Consider the following 19,539-nt stretch of genomic DNA (forward strand, 5'->3'; position numbering starts at 1 on the left):
TTCCAGGGACTGCAGCTCTGAAGGGGATGGCAGGAGCTGCTGGCAGGTGAGGGATGGTGTGTGAAGAGGCCTCATGTGTGATGATCACCAGCAAGGTGACTTGTGCTCAGCAAACCAAAATCAAACCTTGTGCAGCTGTCACAGCTGTCAGCTGAGGATATTGTTGTGCTTCACACTGGTGAAGAGAGAGATTAAACTGTTGAATCTGGGTGTTGAAGAAAGCTCCATCACTCCCAAGTTTACCTCAAGCTGGCTGGTGTTTTCCTACCCTTCCTTCAGCCACCTCTTCCAGAACAGAGCTGGAGATGGGACCTTAGGTTATCTCCTTCACACTCTGGTCTGGGTGTGAAAGGACTGGCTTTCCTTGGTCCCTGGCTTCCCAGTCATTCAAAGAGCATGGAAGGACCTAAAATCCATCTCTGCTGCCTGTGCAGCCCCATCTCCTCAGCCTGGAGGGGGATTTGTGTGTGTTGTGCTGCTGAAATGAAGCAGAGCTGTGGATGCCCTCTGCTCCTGGTCCAGCTCACCCCTGGGCAGATGCTTGGCTCCTTTGGGACTGGATGGCAGCAGAGAGGAGAGGATCTCTGTGAAGCTGTGTGGCCCTGGCAGCTCACAGCCCACTGGTGTTGATGGGTTTGGCTCCTTGGGGTGCAGCAGGTGGCTATTCTGGGAACACAGCATTTACTTTAGTTGTTTCTTGCCAATTAACACAGACTAAGCGGTGTATATATAGCAAACTCACCACATTTCCACTGAGCCCCTCCAAAACCTGCCTTCTGTGCTGAATGAGTTTCTTTGGGACTAAGGTATGTATTTGCTTGATTTTTTTTTTTTTTGGAGGCTTTTTTCTGCTCTGCTTATTCTTGGCTCAGCAGCTCTGGCAGACATCCCACTGTCCCACAGCCTGGTGCTGCCCAGGGATGCCAGCTGCTTTCCAGAGAGGTTTTGCCCTGGATCTAGGATGCACAGGCAGCTCAGCCTTGCCCAGAACTGGGTGTCCTGGCTGCAAGACAAGTTGGAATGCCAGCCAGGGTCACAGCATGGCCAGAGGCTTTGTGCTGTCCCACAGGGAGATGGGATGGTCTTTCCAGACACTGAGGACAGCAGCTTGTGATAAAATCACACTGGACAGTCCCTGCTTTTTCTTATCTTTTAATATCCATGTTACCATATCCTGGGATAACCGGTGATGTGGCAAAATGCCAGTGCTGTCATAACACCTTCCACTAGCCCAGGTTGCTCAGAGCCACATCCAACCTGGCCTGGAGCACTTCCAGGGATGAGGCAACCACAGCTTCTCTGGGCAACCTGTGCCAGTGACTCACCAGCCTCACAGGCAAGAATTTCTTCAGAACATCTAATCTACACCTGCCCTTTGTCAGTTTGAAGCAATTCCCCCGTTGTCCTGTCACTCCAGACCTTTGTCCAAAGTCCCTCTCCAGCTCTCTTGGACCCCTTTACATGCTGGAAGGTGCTCTGAGGTCTCTCCCAAGCTTTAGCTTCTCCAGGCTGAGCAGTGATACCAGCATGATACCATCTGCTGCTCTTCTGACAAAGCTCCTGCTTGCTTTGCAGGCTGGAGGATTCCCCCCCAGCTGGGAGTGTTTCTTGTTCAGATCTCAGGCACTGCTGCCCATGCCCTTCCTGCCCCTTTCAGCTTCAAAAGGATATTTTGCATGTTGGGCCCTAAACTTGCCCTTGTCTCCTGCCTTTCAGCGTGTCTGGGGGGAATGTGGGTTCTGACATTAGAGTTCAGACTCTCCCTGCCTGTGGACTTCCAGAAGTAAATACACTAGCTTTTCTCAGCCTCAGTTTCCCCAGTTTCTAACACTTTGGACAAAGTCCCGGGTGTTTGTCTTTGTGCAGGCTCATGACAGGATCCCTGCTGGTGCTGCCACCTTTCCTGCAGTGTGAGTTATGGGGTCTGGGACCAAAGTTCCATTACTGGAGGGCAGCATTGCAGGATCTCCATCCTGACTGTCCTTTGGCTCACACAAGGCTTTCTGACCACCTGTGCCATGCAGTGCTGTAAACCCACCCTTCCACCAGCTACTTGCCAAGTTTCCTCTGCTCCTGTCCCTGCTCCTGGCTGTGGGATGCTGCAGGGAGCTGTGGTGCTTCCCCTCTGACAGTGGGCTCCCCACATGCCTTCCAGCCTCCATCCTCCTCTCTGTGCCTGCCCTTCCAGTTCACCAGGGACATCATTGCTTCCAGCATGCTTGCAATAGCTCGGGGTGACAATATCTACTGAAGTTTTGTCTCTGGGCCCTTCCAGCCTCTTGTTGCTGCTAATGCTTGGTGAAATCTGTGAAAAAAAGGGACTGTGGTGATGTTTTTTTATCTATGGAAGGCAAATAAAGAAGAAACCACATGGATGTTTTGGTTTGAGTTCCAGAGGGAAATGCTAGAGAGTTGTGTTCTGGCTCATGGCACTTCTTGTTTTGCTTGTCCTTGTTGCTGGCTGCACAGACTAGAAGAAACAAATTTGGTACTACAGCTGTGAGGGTCTGGTTGAGGATCAGAGGTGTGTGAGAGCCTCAGCTCATGGGAGGACAGGGCTTAGAAGTAATTGAAGAAAGTCTGGCTTCAGTGATCCTCAGGTCCATGCTGACCTTGGCTGGTGGGCACTTCCATCCTGGCTGTTGGGTGGGAAGGGTGTCCATGCAGCCCACCCTCGGGGAGGCAGCTCTGCATGATGTGCCATTGTGTGTCTAGATGGATCCCAGCTTGTGCACCTGGGTGTCACAGCCTGTGTTTGGGGACAGCCCTGCTCAGGGCTTGGTGTGCTCATTCTGGTGGTCACTGTGGGTTTTCTGGGTGGCTCTGGCTGAATTAATTTTCAGTGACAAAGCTGTAACATGCACTTGCCTAAATGCCTCTTTTTCTTTCCAGCTGGACAGGACAGAGACAGCTGTGAACAATCTCAACCCAGCTTTTGCCAAGAAGTTCATCATTGACTACCACTTTGAAGAGGTGCAGAAGCTGAAGTTTGCCCTGTTTGACCAGGACAAGTCGAGCACTCAGCTGTATGAGCACGACTTCCTGGGCGAGTTCTCCTGCACGCTGGGCACGGTGGGTCTGAGGCCCCTGCAGCAAGGGGACCCCAAAACACATCAGGCACAGGGGTGTGGTGAGATCGCAGCTGATCTTCTTACCCCATGCAAAGTTTTCTGGCTCCTTCCTGGAAAGACAAATTTAATTTCCTTGTCACACTTCAGCTGTTGAGGTTGAGCTGTTCCACATTAGGGAATGCCTGCTTGCTCAAGTCTAAGCTAGTCATGGTGTGGGTTTCTGCTGATACTGGCAAAGAGACATCAGCTGGAAGCTTCTGGCTCTGTCTTCACCATGGGTTATAGTAAGGGCCCTGATGACCATTTGGTTTGGGAAACTTCCAGATATTTAAAGTTAGGATGCAGATGTCTTTTCTTTCTCAGTGAGCATTTCTCTTTCTGAAAATTTTGTCCATTGCTGCTGTGTAGCAAGTGGGTTTCTGCTGATACTGGCAAAGAGACATCAGCTGGAAGCTTCTGGCTCTGTCTTCACCATGGGTTATAGTAAGGGCCCAGATGACCATTTGGCTTGGGTAACTTCCAGATATTTAAAGTAGGATGTTTAAATGTAGTCTGCTTTTCTTTCTCAGTTTGGGTTGTCTCTTTCTGAAAATTTTGTCCATTGCTGTTGTTAGCAGAACATTCCTCCTGCTTGAGCATGTTGGTGCTGGAATGTGTCTTCTGCTCTTCCTGTGGAAAAGCTTTTGGGACACAATGCAATTTATAAGTTTTTGGAAGGTCTTTTCATTCATGAGCCCAGACCCTGTTAGAAGCTGGCAGCTACATTCTCCAAATGTCTTTGTAGTCTGGCTCAGAAGCAGGGAATGAGGGGGATTTTTTCCATCTTTTTGCAGCTGAGAGCTTCTGTGGTGCCTGGCACAAATGCAGAGGCTGGGATCAGGGCACAGGTAGTTCCTGTGGGTTGCTGGATCTCCATGTGGGCGTCTGCACCTCATAAGGAAAATGACAGGTTCTCCAGATCTGAAGGAGACTGAAACTCACTGAGCTGGGAAAAATCTGAAGGGTTTAATTAATTTCCCAGTTTATTCTGTGTATCCTGTTACAAACGAGAAGTGAAGGGAAGAACATGGCTTTGGGGGAGGCTGTCCCTGCTCAGGCAGTCCAGAATGATGCTGGGGGAGAGCATCCAGCTTGTAATCAGGATCCACCCCTGGAAACATGTCCTGCAATCAAGGTGCTAGCAGGGGTCATGGTAGAAGTATGTGAAATGGGCCTTGAGGGAGTGAGTGGTGATGTTGTTGGGAGCAAATTGCAGTAGTTCTGTCTGTGTGAGGACCCACTGATCTCCTCCCCTGATCCCTGGGTTCAGTGGGAAGTGATGCTTCAGCCTCCTGTGCTGCCACTTCTCTGCACCCCGAGGGCTGGGCTGTCAGTGGTGATATTCCCACTCTCACAGTCATCCCTGCATAGTGGTGCCTTTCTTCTGCTCTTGCAAATGCTTAATCGAATTAACCAACATGAGCAATGATCAGTTGCTTATGAGTCTGCTTTGGATCACTTGTACAATCATGGCTTTATTGTGTTTGGCTTCTCTAGATTGTCTCCAGCAAGAAAATAACGCGGACTCTCCTGCTGGGGAATGGCAAGCCAGCTGGGAAGGGGATGATAACGGTATGTTGGCTCCTTTGTGCTGCTGCTGGGCCTGTCAAGGTGGATGGGGCAATGCAGGACACTCACAGGGGCTCCAGGAGATTGGGGTATCTCTTGAATATTTTTCCCTTTACCTCTAATTTTCCTGGCCACTTTGGTCTGTTTGGAGGACAGTTTATTTGGGACAGGGATGATCTTGCTCAGTGTCTGTCCTGTGCTTAGCACTGTGAGTCTTCAACTTCTGCTTCAGTCTCAGAAATAAAAAATACCTCAGTCTGGAGAAGTACAAAGTAAATCTGTGCTGCTGTTGTTCGTTATCTGGTAGAAGGAGCCTGCTCAGACCTCTCTGATGCAGCTACAGGTAATAGGGCTCATTCCTTTTGCAGGGATGGGTGATTTTGTTTGTAGGATGAGGATGTGCCATGGCAACAACTCTCATGGCAACAGCCACTGCTTCTGATACAGACCCCTTCGGGCAGTGGCCTTCCTGCTGCGGAGCTCTTTAGCAATGTTCTTTCTTAAAAAGAAGATACTAAATTTAGGTGTGTTTCTGTTCTACCTCAGCTGCTGTCATTTTTGGATCTCTGCTGTGTTGTGGGTTTTGTGAAATGTGCAGCTGGGCTGCAAAGTTGTGGAAGGGAAGGCCAGCAAGGAGTTAAACTTCTGTCAGGTTTAAAAGCACTGGAAAGGTTTAAAAGCCTGGGACCTGGTGCATCTCTGTTGCTGTTTGCTTTAGGGGAAGACATTTTTCTCTCCTAATTGCTGCAGTTAGTCTTTAAATGTGGGAGGAAAAGCCGCAGTGAGGTTCAGAAGTGGGGCCATTCCCAAGGCTCTCACATCCCATCTGATGCTTGAGCGGGAAGAGCTGGAAAAGTTTCCAGTCAATTTCAAAGGCTACATGCCTTAGAAAAAGGAAGGTTCTGTTCTGTCACTAATGTGTCATTAAACATCCAAGGGGCAGAGACATCTGCTTAATTTTGTAGAAGTGATACGATTTCTTGATCTGGGTTTTTTCCTCCTGGACTGGGTGATGGCAGCAGGGTTGAGTGTGGTGGGCACCTTTCCTGCTGCTTGCTGCAGTGCTGGAGCACAGGCTGTGGACACCACTGCAGGAGCAGGCTTCAGGGAGCTTGGAGCCAGAGCCTGACTTCCTTGTCCTCATTCCCTTCAGCTTTGCCCAAATATCCATTTCCTAGCTGAGATGCTACACAGGTGAATGCAGCAGAAGAACTTGGCTGAATAGATGGGACTGTGTGGGGGCCCCTAAGTTTGAAGAGAGAAGATCTCAAAGCAAACCTCTGAGTTTATAGAAGTCCATTTTAAAATCTTGCTGCACCCCTCTGCAGGACATAATGGTGGGGATGTTGTTACTGTCTGTGCTGGCCATGAGAAGATGCCACCAGCAACCTGTGGCAGGGTGGCACAAGGACATTCCTGGCTTGTCTGCACAGCCTGGCTTTTACATAGCCTATAGGAGCCCTAAAGTGCTGGATTCCAACTGAGTGTGCTTTTGTAGGGCTGAGGAAAGGACAGATTTCATCCTCTTCCCTACAGTTTCTCTTCCTCCTGCTGGTTTTGGTGACTGCTTACACCCATCAGGGATTAGGTGGGAAGAGAAAAGTAATTCCATGGCATGGCAGTAGGGAACTTCTGTATGAAGCAGAGGGGAAAACTGGGGCTCATATGCAGTGGATGGGTTCTCTGTGGACCAAAGAGTTGTGTCCACCATGGGAAGGCCACGAGGTTGTCCAGGAGCTGTGGCTCATCCCCTCACCCAGCTGCCCTGGCAGATGCAGGAGCTGCATCTATGCCTCCTCATCTCTGCCAACTCCCCAGCTCTCCTAAGTGCCAAGAACTCTCTGATTGCTTGTTCTGTAGAAAATTGTCCCCTGGAGTTCTGCAAGTTTTTCTTAAAGCCTTGGTGTAATGACACTGCATAATTTCAGTGCAGGACAACCCCTTGTGAGAGCCAGCAAACAGCCATGCTTGGGGCACTGTGCACAAGGACAATGTCCGTGCTGTGTTCCTGGCTGTTCTGGTGCTGGCTTCTGCCCTGGGAGAAGGAGGATGCAGCTGGGAATGCTGGGGAACAGCTCAGCTCACCTCAAGAGATCAGAGAAAGGAGAGGTGGAGAGCAGATGCTTGGACAGGAAAAAAAAGACAAGTGATTCAGAAAATGGCTTGTAATACAAGTGAATAAATGTGGGGTTCTGTTACAAACATTCCTTTGAAATATCAAGAGACTGATTAGACCATATTCCAGACAAAACTGGCCCACTGGAGGTTGGCAGCTGAAGCCCTTCTGGAGCAGGTGTGGATAAAGTCTCTCCAGGTGAAGTGGTCTGGGCTGTGCTCCTGCCTGCTGCAGCTCCTCAGGAGCAGCCATGGAATCTTCATCCTTGGGGCTGCCTTGCCAGGTGGTCACATGGAGATGTGGCTAAGTCCTGGGTTCCACCAGCATGTCCCCTAAGGGAAATGTTCCCCTAAGGATGTTTTTGCCATGCCCAGCCCAGGACATGGAGGATGAGGTGGCACATCTTGCTGGCAAGGGTTTGTATGGCTTCTCCTTCCTCTTGGCTCAGCCCTTGGAGGCTTCTCCTCCTTGGAGGTCCTGAATGAGCCCTGGTGCAGAAAAGCCACGTGAGACCAAGTCCAGCATAACACTCAAGAAAGGGGTTGATTTTTTTACCAGAAGCTTAATTTTTTATGCTGAAAATGAATTCAGCCTTCCCTTGCCTTTCAGATAGCTGCCCAGGAGCTCTCGGATAACAGGGTGATTACTCTGAGCATGGCTGGCAGAAAACTGGATAAAAAGGTGAGTGGAGCTGTCTCTGGGGTGTGCAATGTTAAATTTCTGCCCTTGGGATCTAAAGACATCTCTGCTTTGGGTGTAGCAGTGACAGAAAGCAGTCCCACTGGAGAAGACTGCAGGGTGAAACTGGGTGAGATCCTCTGGCTGCTGGGTACAACTGTGCCTCAGTTTCCCTGTTGTGACGGGGTTTCTTCATCACACATCTCCAGATGGAAGGATTCTGTGTGGCATCTGTGTATCAGCATGTCTCAGAGACAGCGGATTTACTCCCTCAGTGGCAGCTGCTTGGAATTGCCTCCTCAAGAACTGGAAGTTTTGATGACCCTTGACTCCAGTATCTCAGACGAGCTGAGAGCTCCTGGCTTGTCACCTTCAGCCCCTCTGGAAATGGGGCAAAGATCTGCTTCTGTATCAAAGTGTAGGGCCTGTCTTCTCCAAGGAGGTGAGGATCTCACAGAGGCAGGCAGCACACAAGCTTTGCTTTGGATGTGATGCACAGGAAACAGTGAGCCTCTCTGAATGGCATCTTCTGACCTTATTTACCAGGCAACCAGAGCTATTCCTCTTGAACCACTCCTGTTGCTAAGCAATCTATGGGAATATTATTTTTTCCTTCTTCCTAGTCTCTCCAGAGTTTGTTTTATTGCCAGGATGGCCCTCAGTTTCTTTGAAAACAGGGTAAAGCAAGCAGCCAGGCAGAAGGGTATTTGCTGGGGCAGAAGATGGGGCTCACCCAGTCCTGTTGTTAAAACTCAGTGGGTATCTGGTTTATCCAAGTTGTTTTCCCCACCTGTTGGAAATGGCTATTTCCTCACCCTTCTACTTACCTTGCTTAGTGCAAGGAGCCAAATGCCCCAATTAGGAGGTGACAAACAGCTCCATTTCATCTATAGGTGTCAGCAGAAATGTTGTGCACAGTGATCACCTGCTGTCACCAAGAGCTGACAAAGTTTCTTTGCCAATTCCTGTACTGCAGGACAGAGCTGCAGTGCTCAAAGTCCTGCTCATGAGCAAAGGATGCTCAGGTCACTTCATGCAAGTTAAAATGGCCCTAGAACAGGGGTATTGGATGGAAAGCAGTATTTTTGTGTCATTTTTGGTTATGGTTGAAATGTAGACGTGGGACCTGGGTAAAACTTGTTTAAGCTTAGGAAAGACAGCAGAAAATTGAATAAACAAAAGAAAACCAAGGTTAAGATTGCAACCTGGGGAGTTGCAGCATCCAGTACCATGCAGTATGGAGCTGAGGAGCACAGCTACAGGCTCAGACATTATAGGAAGGGACTGGATCTCACAGGACTTTGTGGTGGGGTCACCTTTAGTGCACACACCAGGCTGAAGCCGTGGTCATCCCTGACTGGCAGCTGTGCCACAAACCCAGCCTGGAGCTGTGCTCAGCCCCAGGCAGCTCCTTCTGCCATGGCTACCCTGAGGCTGGGACCTCTTTGAGGCTGCAGGCAGGTCCTCCTCCCCATCCCATTCCATCCTCTCCACCTACATCTCACTACTTTGATTTAAATGTTGAAACTGCAAAGCAGGAGCATGTCAGCAGCAGATTCAGCCTGGGGCTCTTATACCTTATGATCAGTTCTTGGGAGAGCTGTGGAAAGATAAAATATCTTGCAGAAGAGGAGGTGTTTCCACCTGGGACCAGCCCTGTGAAGCCCAGAGCTGTCTGTGCCACCACAGCGGTGGGGACAGCAGGAGGGCAGTGATGCCTCAGCATGGCTGGGGGACACAAGTGCTGCAAGCCAGGACTGCTGCTGGAAGCTGTGATGTGGGGAGCTGTATCTGCTGGAAGTGCCAGCTCCACCCTCCTTCTCCACGGTGTGTTAAAACCAGTTTGGATCATTTAGGTTCTTGGATCAATTTGCAGATCGATCTGGTCTGCCGAGCTCCTTTGGTTGCTCAGTTTCCATCTCCTGCCAGGTTTGCAGGGGTGAGATGTGTGTGGGTTTGATGTTTTAAAATAGCAGCCCACAGTCTTGTGGCTTGGAGACATCTCCCACCCTGCTTTGAACAGAACAAGGCTGACTGGACTTGCAAGCCAGGCTGATCCACTGGGATGGCAGCAAACATCCTTCAAAGCTCCCCAGTGCCTCCACCAGCCCACGCTGGGCTGCTGCTGATGAAGCTGCCTTGGCTTGGAGGTTAAGCCAGCACAGGCAGGGTCAGGTGCCCACCACGGGCTCTTTAATCCATCTGTGAAACCTGCAAGTGCCAAGCCCAGGTGGTGGGTGAGCAGGATCAGAGCTGGGCTATAGCCACCAAGCTGCAGAAGGAATGGCTTGTGTTTCTATCCTACAAATGTGTGAAAAAGGGTAGGAAAAAATAACCTCATCTCACCAGAGAGCCTTTATGGTCTGCTTCTCTGCAGAAGAATTTTGACTGAAGCAAGTTGTAGTTTTCCCAAGCCAAAACACTTTGCAGTGATTTACTTTTCTGGCTGCCTTCAGAAACAAGATTTAGATAGAAATGTTGATGGATTTTCTGCTGGGACATGGCTAGAACCCATGTGCCATCTCCTGGGCTTGCTGTGGACAGGAGGTGCTGGAGTGTCCATGTTTCCTCCTCCTCCATGCACAGCCCCTCACATCCCCACTGCATCACTCAGAAACACAAACCCATAAAAAGTTCCTCCAGCTCCTTGAAGGATTCAGACACCCACCCTCCTCCTCTAGGAGGAAAACCCAACTGAAATAACTTGAATTCTCAATAGATTGTCTGGGATATTTGGGATTTGGTTTCCTGTTTTCCTCCTTGGTTTTTTCTGAATGGGAATGAAGTTGTGCCTGGAAGAGCTGGAGTTTCCCTGTGGTGCCACCAGCGCCTGCCTCCTCCCCGGGCTGCAGCCCCCGGCTGGCTCCCAGCAGGGGTGTGTGTGTTCATGTTCCTCACAAAGCAGAGCCCTTTGTCGGGGGATTATCTGAGGAGACGCTGGCAGCAGAGGCAGCACACACTGACTCAGGGCTGCGTATCTGGGGTGTTACATGATCTCTGTCAACACCAGGGCAGCTCGCTCCTTAAAGACTTCCTCTGCTTATGCTTTACTGCTGTGTGTAGGAGGGTGGATTTTCTTCCTTTCTCCCCCAAGACATGCACTTCAAAATTCTGTTTTTCCTCTGAGGCTGTGGATGTTTTTCCAAGCCCAAACGCAGCTGCCTCCCAGCTGGGGTTGTTTTCTGTGGCATCTGTGTCCAGAGAGCTTGTTGGGCACAGGCACACGCTGGGGTGCCAACCCACCCATCTCACAAAATGTGCTGGGGAAATCAAAGGGATTCACACAACCAGGACAGGGAGGTGGGCAGGACACTGCCTGTGGGTGCTGCTGTTTGCCAGAGTGCCTGACCTGGCCCCATGAGGACAGGAGAGTGTCTGCAGGGCTGGCAGTGACACAGAACATCTCTCTTGGACCACTGCTGCTTGCAGAGCACCATGTAACCCATCCTGTTCTTCTCCCTCCAGGACCTTTTTGGGAAGTCAGACCCTTTCTTGGAGTTCTATAAACCAGGTGATGATGGGAAGTGGATGCTGGTTCACAGAACAGAGGTGAGCAAAACTCCAACCTGAGCTGCTGAGACATCTCCATCCTCACATCAGCTCCTCTTGACCCTCATGGTATTATTTCATCCATTGCCTGTCCCCTGGGCTCCAGAGACTTCAAAACCTTACAGCTCACTTCCTGGTGTCCAGTTGAGGCTGCTGGACTCCAGCAGATGAGGGTTCACTGGGGCCAGGAAAGTCCTGAGATCTTTTCTGTGCACTGCTGCACGTAGCATGCAGAGAGGGAGATGGTCTTGGAGCCTGTGATAATCTCTGGTCTCATCCTGGGCTTAGACTGAGCTCTGGGCCACTCTCCCTCCTCTTTCAGGAGCATCAGGATGAGCTGTGACCTGGGGAGATGTGGTGTGAGGTGGGGAAAGGTTAAAATGAGCTTTTGGCACACCTGCACCTAAGCTGAGTGTGCAGGCACCTCCACTTTCGGTGCACGAGGCCTCGTGTCTCTCATGAGCCAGAGCCACAGCCAAGGAGGCAGAGAGCTGTACCAGGGTCTTGGTGGGTCTGAGCAGGGCCAGCTGACCCCTCCTCTCCCTCATTTATACCTGCTGTGGTATTTTGGTCTGAGCTGGTCACGTTCTCCAGCTGCTAAAGCCAGTGATGTTAGGAATGCCAGGCACAGCATAGGCAGGGAGAAAAAGGCTGGGTTTTGCTTTAACAATGGACTAATAAGTACTTTTCAACTGCTTGCTTTCTTCTCCTCAGAGCTTGTTTCAAGGCTGTTTTTAGTTTGCACATAGTTCCTGGCAGCTGGCAGAGAGAGGAGAGGGAATCACTGGAGAGGGGACTCAGAGCAGCTTCCATGGCAGAGGAAGAGAGCTCCATCTCACCCCATCTCACACCCTTCTTCTTCCATCCCTTTTCTCGTCCCCTCAAAGCCTGGTTAAGGAGTTGTACCATCACAGGAAAGTGCTGTAACAAAACACAGGGGGAGCTCAGGTGGAAGGAGAAAGTGGTGTTTATTTACAAAGCCTCTCCATATGTTTGGTTTTGCCACTTCTGTGCAAAGTCCATGAGGATTTCCTTCACTCACACACCCACATGAGCACCAGGATGTGGGTAATGCCTTCTGTCCTGTGGTACCTATACAGGCCATCCTTATAACCTCAGCTCTGCTGTTTATTTTTTGGTGCTTTCCCACACACCTTTCCATGCATATTTAGTTCACATCAACCTTAGTATTTCTCCTGGATTTCTGTGGGAGCAGGCTAGGACCTTACTTGTTTTTTCCCTCATGATTCAGTGTGTGTAGCTGGGCTTTGACTCAGCAAGATGCGTTTCTCAGATGTGGGGGTTTGGAGTGGCCTCCAGCCCTTCCTTCTGGAAGAGGCATGGCAAGGTGACTGTGCACCAGCCGTTGCTGGGATCTCCAAAAGCATGCCAGCTTTGTGGGGAGCAGATGCTGCCCATTGTCCTGTCTCACTGAACCAAGGTCTAGACAAGTTTTCCTTCAAGTAATGGATGCTCCAACAGCCTCCACCTTACCAGCCCTGCATACATCCAGGTGCCCTGAGAGGGATACCATGGCAGGTGACCCATCCCGGGAAGTGTTCAAGGCCAGGTTGGATGGGTCTTGAAGCAGCCTGGTTTAGTGGAAGGTGTCCCTGCCCCTAGTGGGGGATTGGAACTGGATGAACTTTCAGGCCCCTTCCAGCCCAAGCCATTCTATGATACTGTGACCATTTTTGTGCTTTGAGGCTGAATATAAGAAATGAAGTTCTCCATTCTTGTAGCTTCCAGTGCAGGAATAGAACCAGCTTTCAGTCTGATGCTGGCATTTCTCCTGCCCCAAAGGGCAGGATGGGTGCACTGCTGCAGTTTGTTGTCTGAGCACAAATGTGAATGCTCAGCTGGAGCTCTGGATCCTTCCCCACCCACCCTGGTGACCTGGCAGCCTGTGGGCAGCATCTCGGGATGTGTGGGCTCCCCCTGCTCCCCCAGGCTCCTGGAGGAGGTGTTTACAAATCCAGCTAAACTGTTCCTGCAGTGTCAGGGTTTCCCCACTCTCAGGAAGAGCCTGGCTGTCAAACAAGATGCCAGTTCCAGGTCCCGTGCACTGTTTGCCCACAGCAGCAGCCATGGATCTATCTCCTCCTCACTGCTCTGTGCAGTGACTGCAAAGAGCTGCAAAGATCCAAGGTCCTGCACACAGATATCCTCCGTGTTTGCCTTGCTCAGAGAAGGGTTAATTTGCTGCCTGTGCCTGACTTTCCTGTGAATCTCTCTTTGTGAGCACCACACCTCTGTGAAAAGGGATCTTTGCCTGCCCTGCAGGCACCTCCGATATACACAGCATGTGCCTGGAGCCCGCTCCAGTTTGCTTAGGTTTCCACTAAGCAATTGCATTCTCTCAGGAAATGTCAAAAAGCATCAATTAATATTTCTCCAGCCCAGGCAGCAGATGTTACACAGATGAGACAAGAGAGCTTAATGTGCCCCGGGCTGTTTTGGCTTTCCAGGGCTGGTTGCAGCATCTTGCTGCTCCATCTTCTCAGTGGTCAGACCCCAGATAGATTCAAGCTGTATTTGGGTGCTGGGGGGCTCTAAGCAATGAGTAGGGGGCAAGCAGTGGGATGCAGAGGGCATCAACAGCAGCTGCTGGCCTGGGAGTTGTGCAGTGAGTGCTGTGCCCGTGCTCAGGCATTGCTGTGCCCATGCTGCCCGGTGTGCCACAGCTGTTCTCTCAGGCAGATTTCCTTAATTGCTCCCAGAGGTGGATAAATCTCCCAGCGCAATGAAAACAAACCTGGTGTAGCTCACACGTGCTGCAGCCTGAGGAGGGGGAGCTGCTGTGGCTCAGTTATGGAGGCAGGGGAGGGCTGAGACAGCTTGCCTGGCCTGGCCCACTGGAGCTGCTTCAGGGTCACTCTTGGAGCTGTGTCCCTGCTTTGTCCTGGTCCCCACCTGTGGGTGTGCCCATGGTAACAGCACCTGTGCTCCCCCTCCAGGTGATCAAATACACTCTGGACCCCGTCTGGAAGCCGTTCACTGTGCCTTTGGTGTCACTGTGTGATGGAGATATGGAGAAGATGATAAAGGTAGCGGGGAGCCCTCTGGCTTGTATTGTGGGGGTCAACTTCTGGGATTGACTGTTAAACATCTGAGCCCCCATGGCTGCTGTTAACAAACCCCAAAGCAACAAAAAATTCCTCCTTTGGGGTCTCCAGCAGGAGAGGCTGGGGACTTCAGCAGCTCTTGCAGGAGATATTCCTGTCTCTGAGGCTGGTTTGTGCTCCTTCCCCAGGTGGTGTGTTACGACTACGACAGTGATGGGGGCCACGACTTCATCGGGGAGTTTCAGACCTCGGTGGCCAGGTTGTGTGAAGCCCAAGATGCCTCTCCAGTAAGTGCTGACATGCTTTTGGGGAAGAATGAGGAAGGGGCTCCTCAGGGTTGATGATAGACTTTGGTACTTGCACCCTCAATCTGTGCTCAGAAGAAGCCAAGTCCAAATTCCTTTCTCCTTCCACCCTCACCATGAGTGACCCAGGCTATGGCTGTAGCTAAAAACATCTGAGCTAGAGAGAGCTGAGGCAGACTTTGCTGGAAACCAGGCTCTGCTGGGTGTGTGAAGCAGCACCCATGATTTGGAGGTGCCCTGTGGTTTGGGGGGCCAGAAGGGGAGGTGTGACTTGCTGCTGGAGCTGCATCTGCAGCAGGGGCAGCCTAGTCCCCAGGAGTGCAGCTCAACACGAGTTTTGTGCCAAAGGTGTCCCCATTTTGCCCTGAAGTGCTGGCCAAGATCCTTGGCAATGCCTCCTGGTTGAAGGGGTGTTGTGAAGACCCCTGGATAGCAGAGCTTTGCACTGCTGTCTTCACCAGGATTGCAGGCTAGGAGATCTTGGTCAAGGCACGGAGAGGTGTGGAACACCATGTGTGGTGCATTGAGTCTCCTGCCTGGGGAAACTGAGGCACAAAGGCACAAAATGCCCTGTCTAGGTGGTGCCAGAGGAGGCACTGAGCCCGTTTTTCCTCTGGATTTGCAACCTATACCCTGGCAACAAAATCTTCCTCTTCAGCACTGGAGGGAGGCTGTCCCCAGGACATGCTGCTGGTGGCATCTGCAGCCACGTGGCACAGCCCAGCACTGCTCTCACACCAGGGCCTGTCTCGTGTGTTACAGCTCGAGCTAGAGTGCATCAACCCTAAAAAGCAGAAGAAGAAAAAGAGCTACAAGAACTCTGGGATCATCATTGTCAAGTCCTGCAAAGTGAGTATGTTACTGAGATGTTTCCTTCAGCCCTGACTGAGCTTGGGTCCTCTCAAGCTCCCCCATCCCTCATCCTCTGCCTCTCTTGTGTTTCCAAGGTTGAATAATGATGGCATTGATGACAATTGCTGAAACACTGGGGTTTTTTGTTTTTTTCTTTCAGATAACCAGAGATTTCTCCTTCCTGGACTACATCCTGGGAGGCTGCCAGCTGATGTTCACTGTAAGGACTTTTGCTTCTCTTTGCCCAGTAGAAGTAACATCTATGTGATGGGCAGAACTGGGGAGGGAGGTTCAGTGTGGGGTTTGGCACCAGCTTGGGGTGACTTCTGACAGTGAGGAGCTGCCCTTTTTGCTGTCAAACCATGTGGGTTTGGGGATTCTGGGGATGCTGAGGTACGTCTAGTAGCATGGAGGGAGCTGGCTGGACTTTGGCTGAAAGCCACACTTTCAAAAAGACCTGACCCTTCACAAAAAGTCACCAACTTCTCTCCTTATTTCGCACTTTAACACCCTCATTTTTTTTATGGCAGCTTTCCTTATTCTGAGCCCAGATGGGAGGCTTTGGGATGTTGTAGAGATGGTTTTCTGCATTTTTACTGACATTTCCACCTTCTTTCAAGATGGACCACAGCTTGTCAGGAGTAAATAAGCAAGAACATGGCAATCCTGAGTGAAACCACCACAATGCAGAAGTGGGTTTCTCAATTTCTCAAACTGTCCTGGTGCAGAGAGCTGCATCCAGAGAGCTGAAGGCACTCACAGTTAGTTTGTATTTTGTTGTTTTATCTGAAAACATGATGGGGGAAGAGTAGGAGGAGGAGGAAGAGTTGCCATAGGAACAGCAATGATTGTGAGAGCTTTTTGTGTGCTGTTCTGCCTCTGTGTGCTTTGGTCTTGGTGCTGGAGAGTGAATACAAGAGAAAATCAGTGAATTTATTGGTAGTACACAGCTCTTGCGTGAATTAGGTTTGAATGCAGAAATTTTCCTCCTGTCTAAAGATCTGCTGGTTATTGGAGGGCTCCTCCTCCTCCCAAGGCATCTTTGGTCCAAAGGGTGTGTTTCCAAAGGGAACACTGCAGAAACACCTGAGCTGGCAGGAGGATGCTGCACACACTCCCTGCAATTTGGAAAGGCCACTGGTGCCCTCCCCACTGAGGGAGGGGCTCAGGAGAGGAGGGCTGAAGCCAGAGAAGATTTTGGGCTCAGCTGTGTGTCCCGTGTTGGAAGCACACCAGCTGTGTCCCTCTCAGACTCAGTACCTGAGTCCTGCTCTTGATGACACTGCTTGCACAAGCAGGGCCCCTGCCTGTCTGACTCCACTGAGCCCCCACCCTGTGCCTCAGTTTCCCTGTTGCTCTCTGGCCATGGTGGCTTGGCCAGAGCTGGGCACAGGGGTGCTCCAGAGGTGAACCACAGGTTTGGTGAGGCCATACAGTTTGGCAAAGTTAGGTCTTCATGGAACCATGGGATGGTTTGGGTTGGAAGGGACCTTCAAAGATCATCTCATTCCACCCCCTGCCATGGACCAGCTTGCCCAGGGCTTCATCCAACCTGGCCTTAAGCACTTCCAGGGATGGGGCAGCCACAGCTTCTCTGCACAACTTGGGTCTCACCACCCTCACTGTGCAACATTTCTCCCTTATCTCCAATCCCAACCCACACTCTTGCAGTTTAAAGCATCTTCCCTTGTCCTGCCATGCCCTTTTACCAGCCATCCTGGCACAAGGTGGTGACACGTCCTGGGCTGTGGTGGCTTCTTGCCCCAGCCAGGCCAAGGTCCCTTCTCAGGCAAACTGCCATTTGTCCTCTCCCATTATAGATATGGAGCAAAATCTCTCTCAAAATCCCTGAGCTCAATTTAGCCAGTGGAGTTATTTTGGGTTTTGCCTCTTTGCTAAGCAAACAAGTCGAGTGCAGTCACGCTGCCTGCTTGCCTCGTCCCAACTCTTCCTTCCCAGTCACATCAAATTGGGTGGCTCAGCATCTCTCCTCTCCTGGCCAGATTTATCTGGGTCTGAGATAGGCATTTCTACAAATGCCTTTAAATAGCAAGCCTAATTTAGTGCCTTCCCGACAGAGTCCCCTGAGAGCTCAGCATATATTGGTCCCTGGGGAAGCCTGGTGAAGAGCTGGTCTTCCTGCCTGCAGGGAAAGGGCTGCTCAGGGCTGTGATGCTTTGGCCAAAGACCTTGAGATCCAGATACCCAGGAGGCCCTGGCTGCCTTGGTGTCCCTCAGTTCCATCCCTGGGAGATGGGCAGCGAGAGTCCTCAGCTGGAGGTGGTGGCTTGCTCCAGGAGCAGGGGCTGCTTGGGGACACCTTACGTGATGTTCATTGATGAAAACTGGAGGAGTAAGAGTGAATGACTTTGCCTAATGTAGTATTTAATCAGCTTTTTGCAGGGAAAGTGAAGAAATGGATTTTGTTAAACATTTTCAAGGGGTTTGGGGTTTGAGGGAGCTGTGTGTGGGCCTCACAGCAGTGGGGGCTTGGTGGCCAGGTCTCCGGTGACATTTGCTAACAGAGGATGGGTTTATGCCTCTCTCTTGTCCTCCAGGTTGGGATTGACTTCACAGCTTCCAATGGGAACCCCCAAGAGCCCTCCTCTTTGCACTACATCAACCCCCTGGGGACAAACGAGTACTTGTCAGCCATCTGGGCTGTGGGCCAGATCATCCAGGACTATGACTCGTAAGCACCGTGCCCTTCTGCCACCACCCCTGTTTTGCAGATGTTTCCCTGGCTTCCCAAGAGGCTCCTGGGATGCATCTGCCTTGTCCTGGGGCTAAGTAATATCTTAAGGATGTTATTTACCAAAAACATCAGGATGCAGGAGGAGAGGGTTGGGACAGGCTTTCTCCTCTCCCCCCATTGCTGCTGTGGAGGGGAAGAATGTTAGCAGAGGTGGAACATCCTCTGCTAGGGGCAGGGACCCTCAGCTTGCTGTTGTTTACTGTCAGAGCTGTGACCCCAGGTTGCCTCATTCCTCAGACATCCTGAGGAGTGGAGAAAATACCAAAAAAATATCATCTCAGACATTGTTAGAGAAAACAAAACAGAAGTCTGTTGCTCTCACTGTGATGGCTTTTGTGACCAAAATGGATTGCTCACTTTTTAAAATCTCCAGGGTTACATGCCTGCAAGAGACGCATGTGTTTGGGCAAGAGGATGCTCCTGGTCTCTATGGGAAACAGAACAAAGCTGGACTCTTCTTTCTCTAAAGATCAAATTCAAGGGGGAATATCTGTTCTCTCTTGAGAATGTTTATCTCCCATTTTACAAGCTCTGTATGTTTTGGGAGAAGCTGTGCAAGCCTGCTTTGTGTGTGTCAGTACACCCATATGTTTTCCTCCTCCTCTTTAGGGACAAGATGTTTCCTGCTCTGGGATTCGGCGCCCAGCTCCCGCCAGACTGGAAGGTGAAGTGCTGTGGCCTCCTGAGTGTTTGAGATGGGTTTGTCCTGATGTTGCCTTGGCAGGAGCAGAACTGCCAGGGCTTGGTCAGGGAAAAGCTGCTGGGGAGAGGGGGAATGGGCAAATGTGGAATCTCAGCCAGTGGGATGTGTCAGTGTGGGTGGGCAACAAGGCCGGGATGGGGCATAAACAGCCCATTCCTTCATTCTGCACTGGCATGAAAGCAGCAGCTCCCTGGCATTAATAGGCAGAGCCAGGCTTTGATTCATTTTCCTGGCAGAAGGCAGGAACAGTTCTGGGGAAGGGAAAAGGCCTCTGGATGAATGTGTCAGACGGCAGCTAAGTCTGGAAGGGGGCTGGGAGCTAGGGAGCCTTGATTTGATGTTGCACAGGCAGAGCCTGCAGGGAATGAAGCAGAGGAACTTTCCCAAAAATCCACCTTGATCTTTGGGTTAGGATTAGACACTGGTCTTACAAGGGCTGAGCTGCACATCCTGCTCCCCTGGAGGGCAGGGAATGGGGCTGTTCCTGCAGCCTGGCTGGCAGATGGGGAGCATCTTCTCACGGCTGAGACAATGTGCTGGGACACCACCATCATTAATTACTGGCTGGGTCTTCTGGCCGCTCTTTGCTCACGCCCTTCGTGTGCATTTTCTTTCTGCTCACTGGTCTTGAGGCGTTCCCAGCTTCAGGCTGGAGCTGGATCCCAGCGAGCCCTTTGTGTTCTGTGGGAGGGGAGCTGTGCTCTGGGCTGAGCACAGTGGGGCACGTAAGTCATGAGCAGCTGGGAGCTGGGCTGGGAAGCTCCTCACTGCCAGCCCTCATGGCTGGGGATGTCCTGCCCGCTCCGGCTTTGTGCTTTTCTCTGCCCTCCCAGCAGC

The 19,539-nt window shown here is 51.1% G+C and overlaps 1 protein-coding gene across 4 annotated transcripts in view; it reads left to right on the forward strand.

The window, feature by feature from the left end:
* Positions 1-19,539, forward strand: part of CPNE2 (copine 2) — a 42,606-nt gene that overhangs the window by 13,545 nt on the left and 9,522 nt on the right. For all 4 annotated transcript variants that reach the window (XM_039721158.1, XM_039721160.1, XM_039721159.1 and 1 more), the window contains 10 exons: positions 2,893-3,072; positions 4,608-4,682; positions 7,405-7,476; positions 10,939-11,022; positions 13,980-14,069; positions 14,276-14,374; positions 15,155-15,241; positions 15,405-15,464; positions 17,803-17,936; positions 18,609-18,663. In XM_039721158.1, coding sequence (XP_039577092.1) covers positions 2,893-3,072; positions 4,608-4,682; positions 7,405-7,476; positions 10,939-11,022; positions 13,980-14,069; positions 14,276-14,374; positions 15,155-15,241; positions 15,405-15,464; positions 17,803-17,936; positions 18,609-18,663 — 936 coding nt within the window. The remainder of the gene's footprint in view (positions 1-2,892; positions 3,073-4,607; positions 4,683-7,404; positions 7,477-10,938; positions 11,023-13,979; positions 14,070-14,275; positions 14,375-15,154; positions 15,242-15,404; positions 15,465-17,802; positions 17,937-18,608; positions 18,664-19,539) is intronic.

Source organism: Passer montanus, unplaced genomic scaffold (genome assembly GCF_014805655.1).
Source record: "Passer montanus isolate IOZ18808 unplaced genomic scaffold, ASM1480565v1 scaffold45, whole genome shotgun sequence".
NCBI classification, from domain to species: Eukaryota; Metazoa; Chordata; class Aves; order Passeriformes; family Passeridae; genus Passer; species Passer montanus.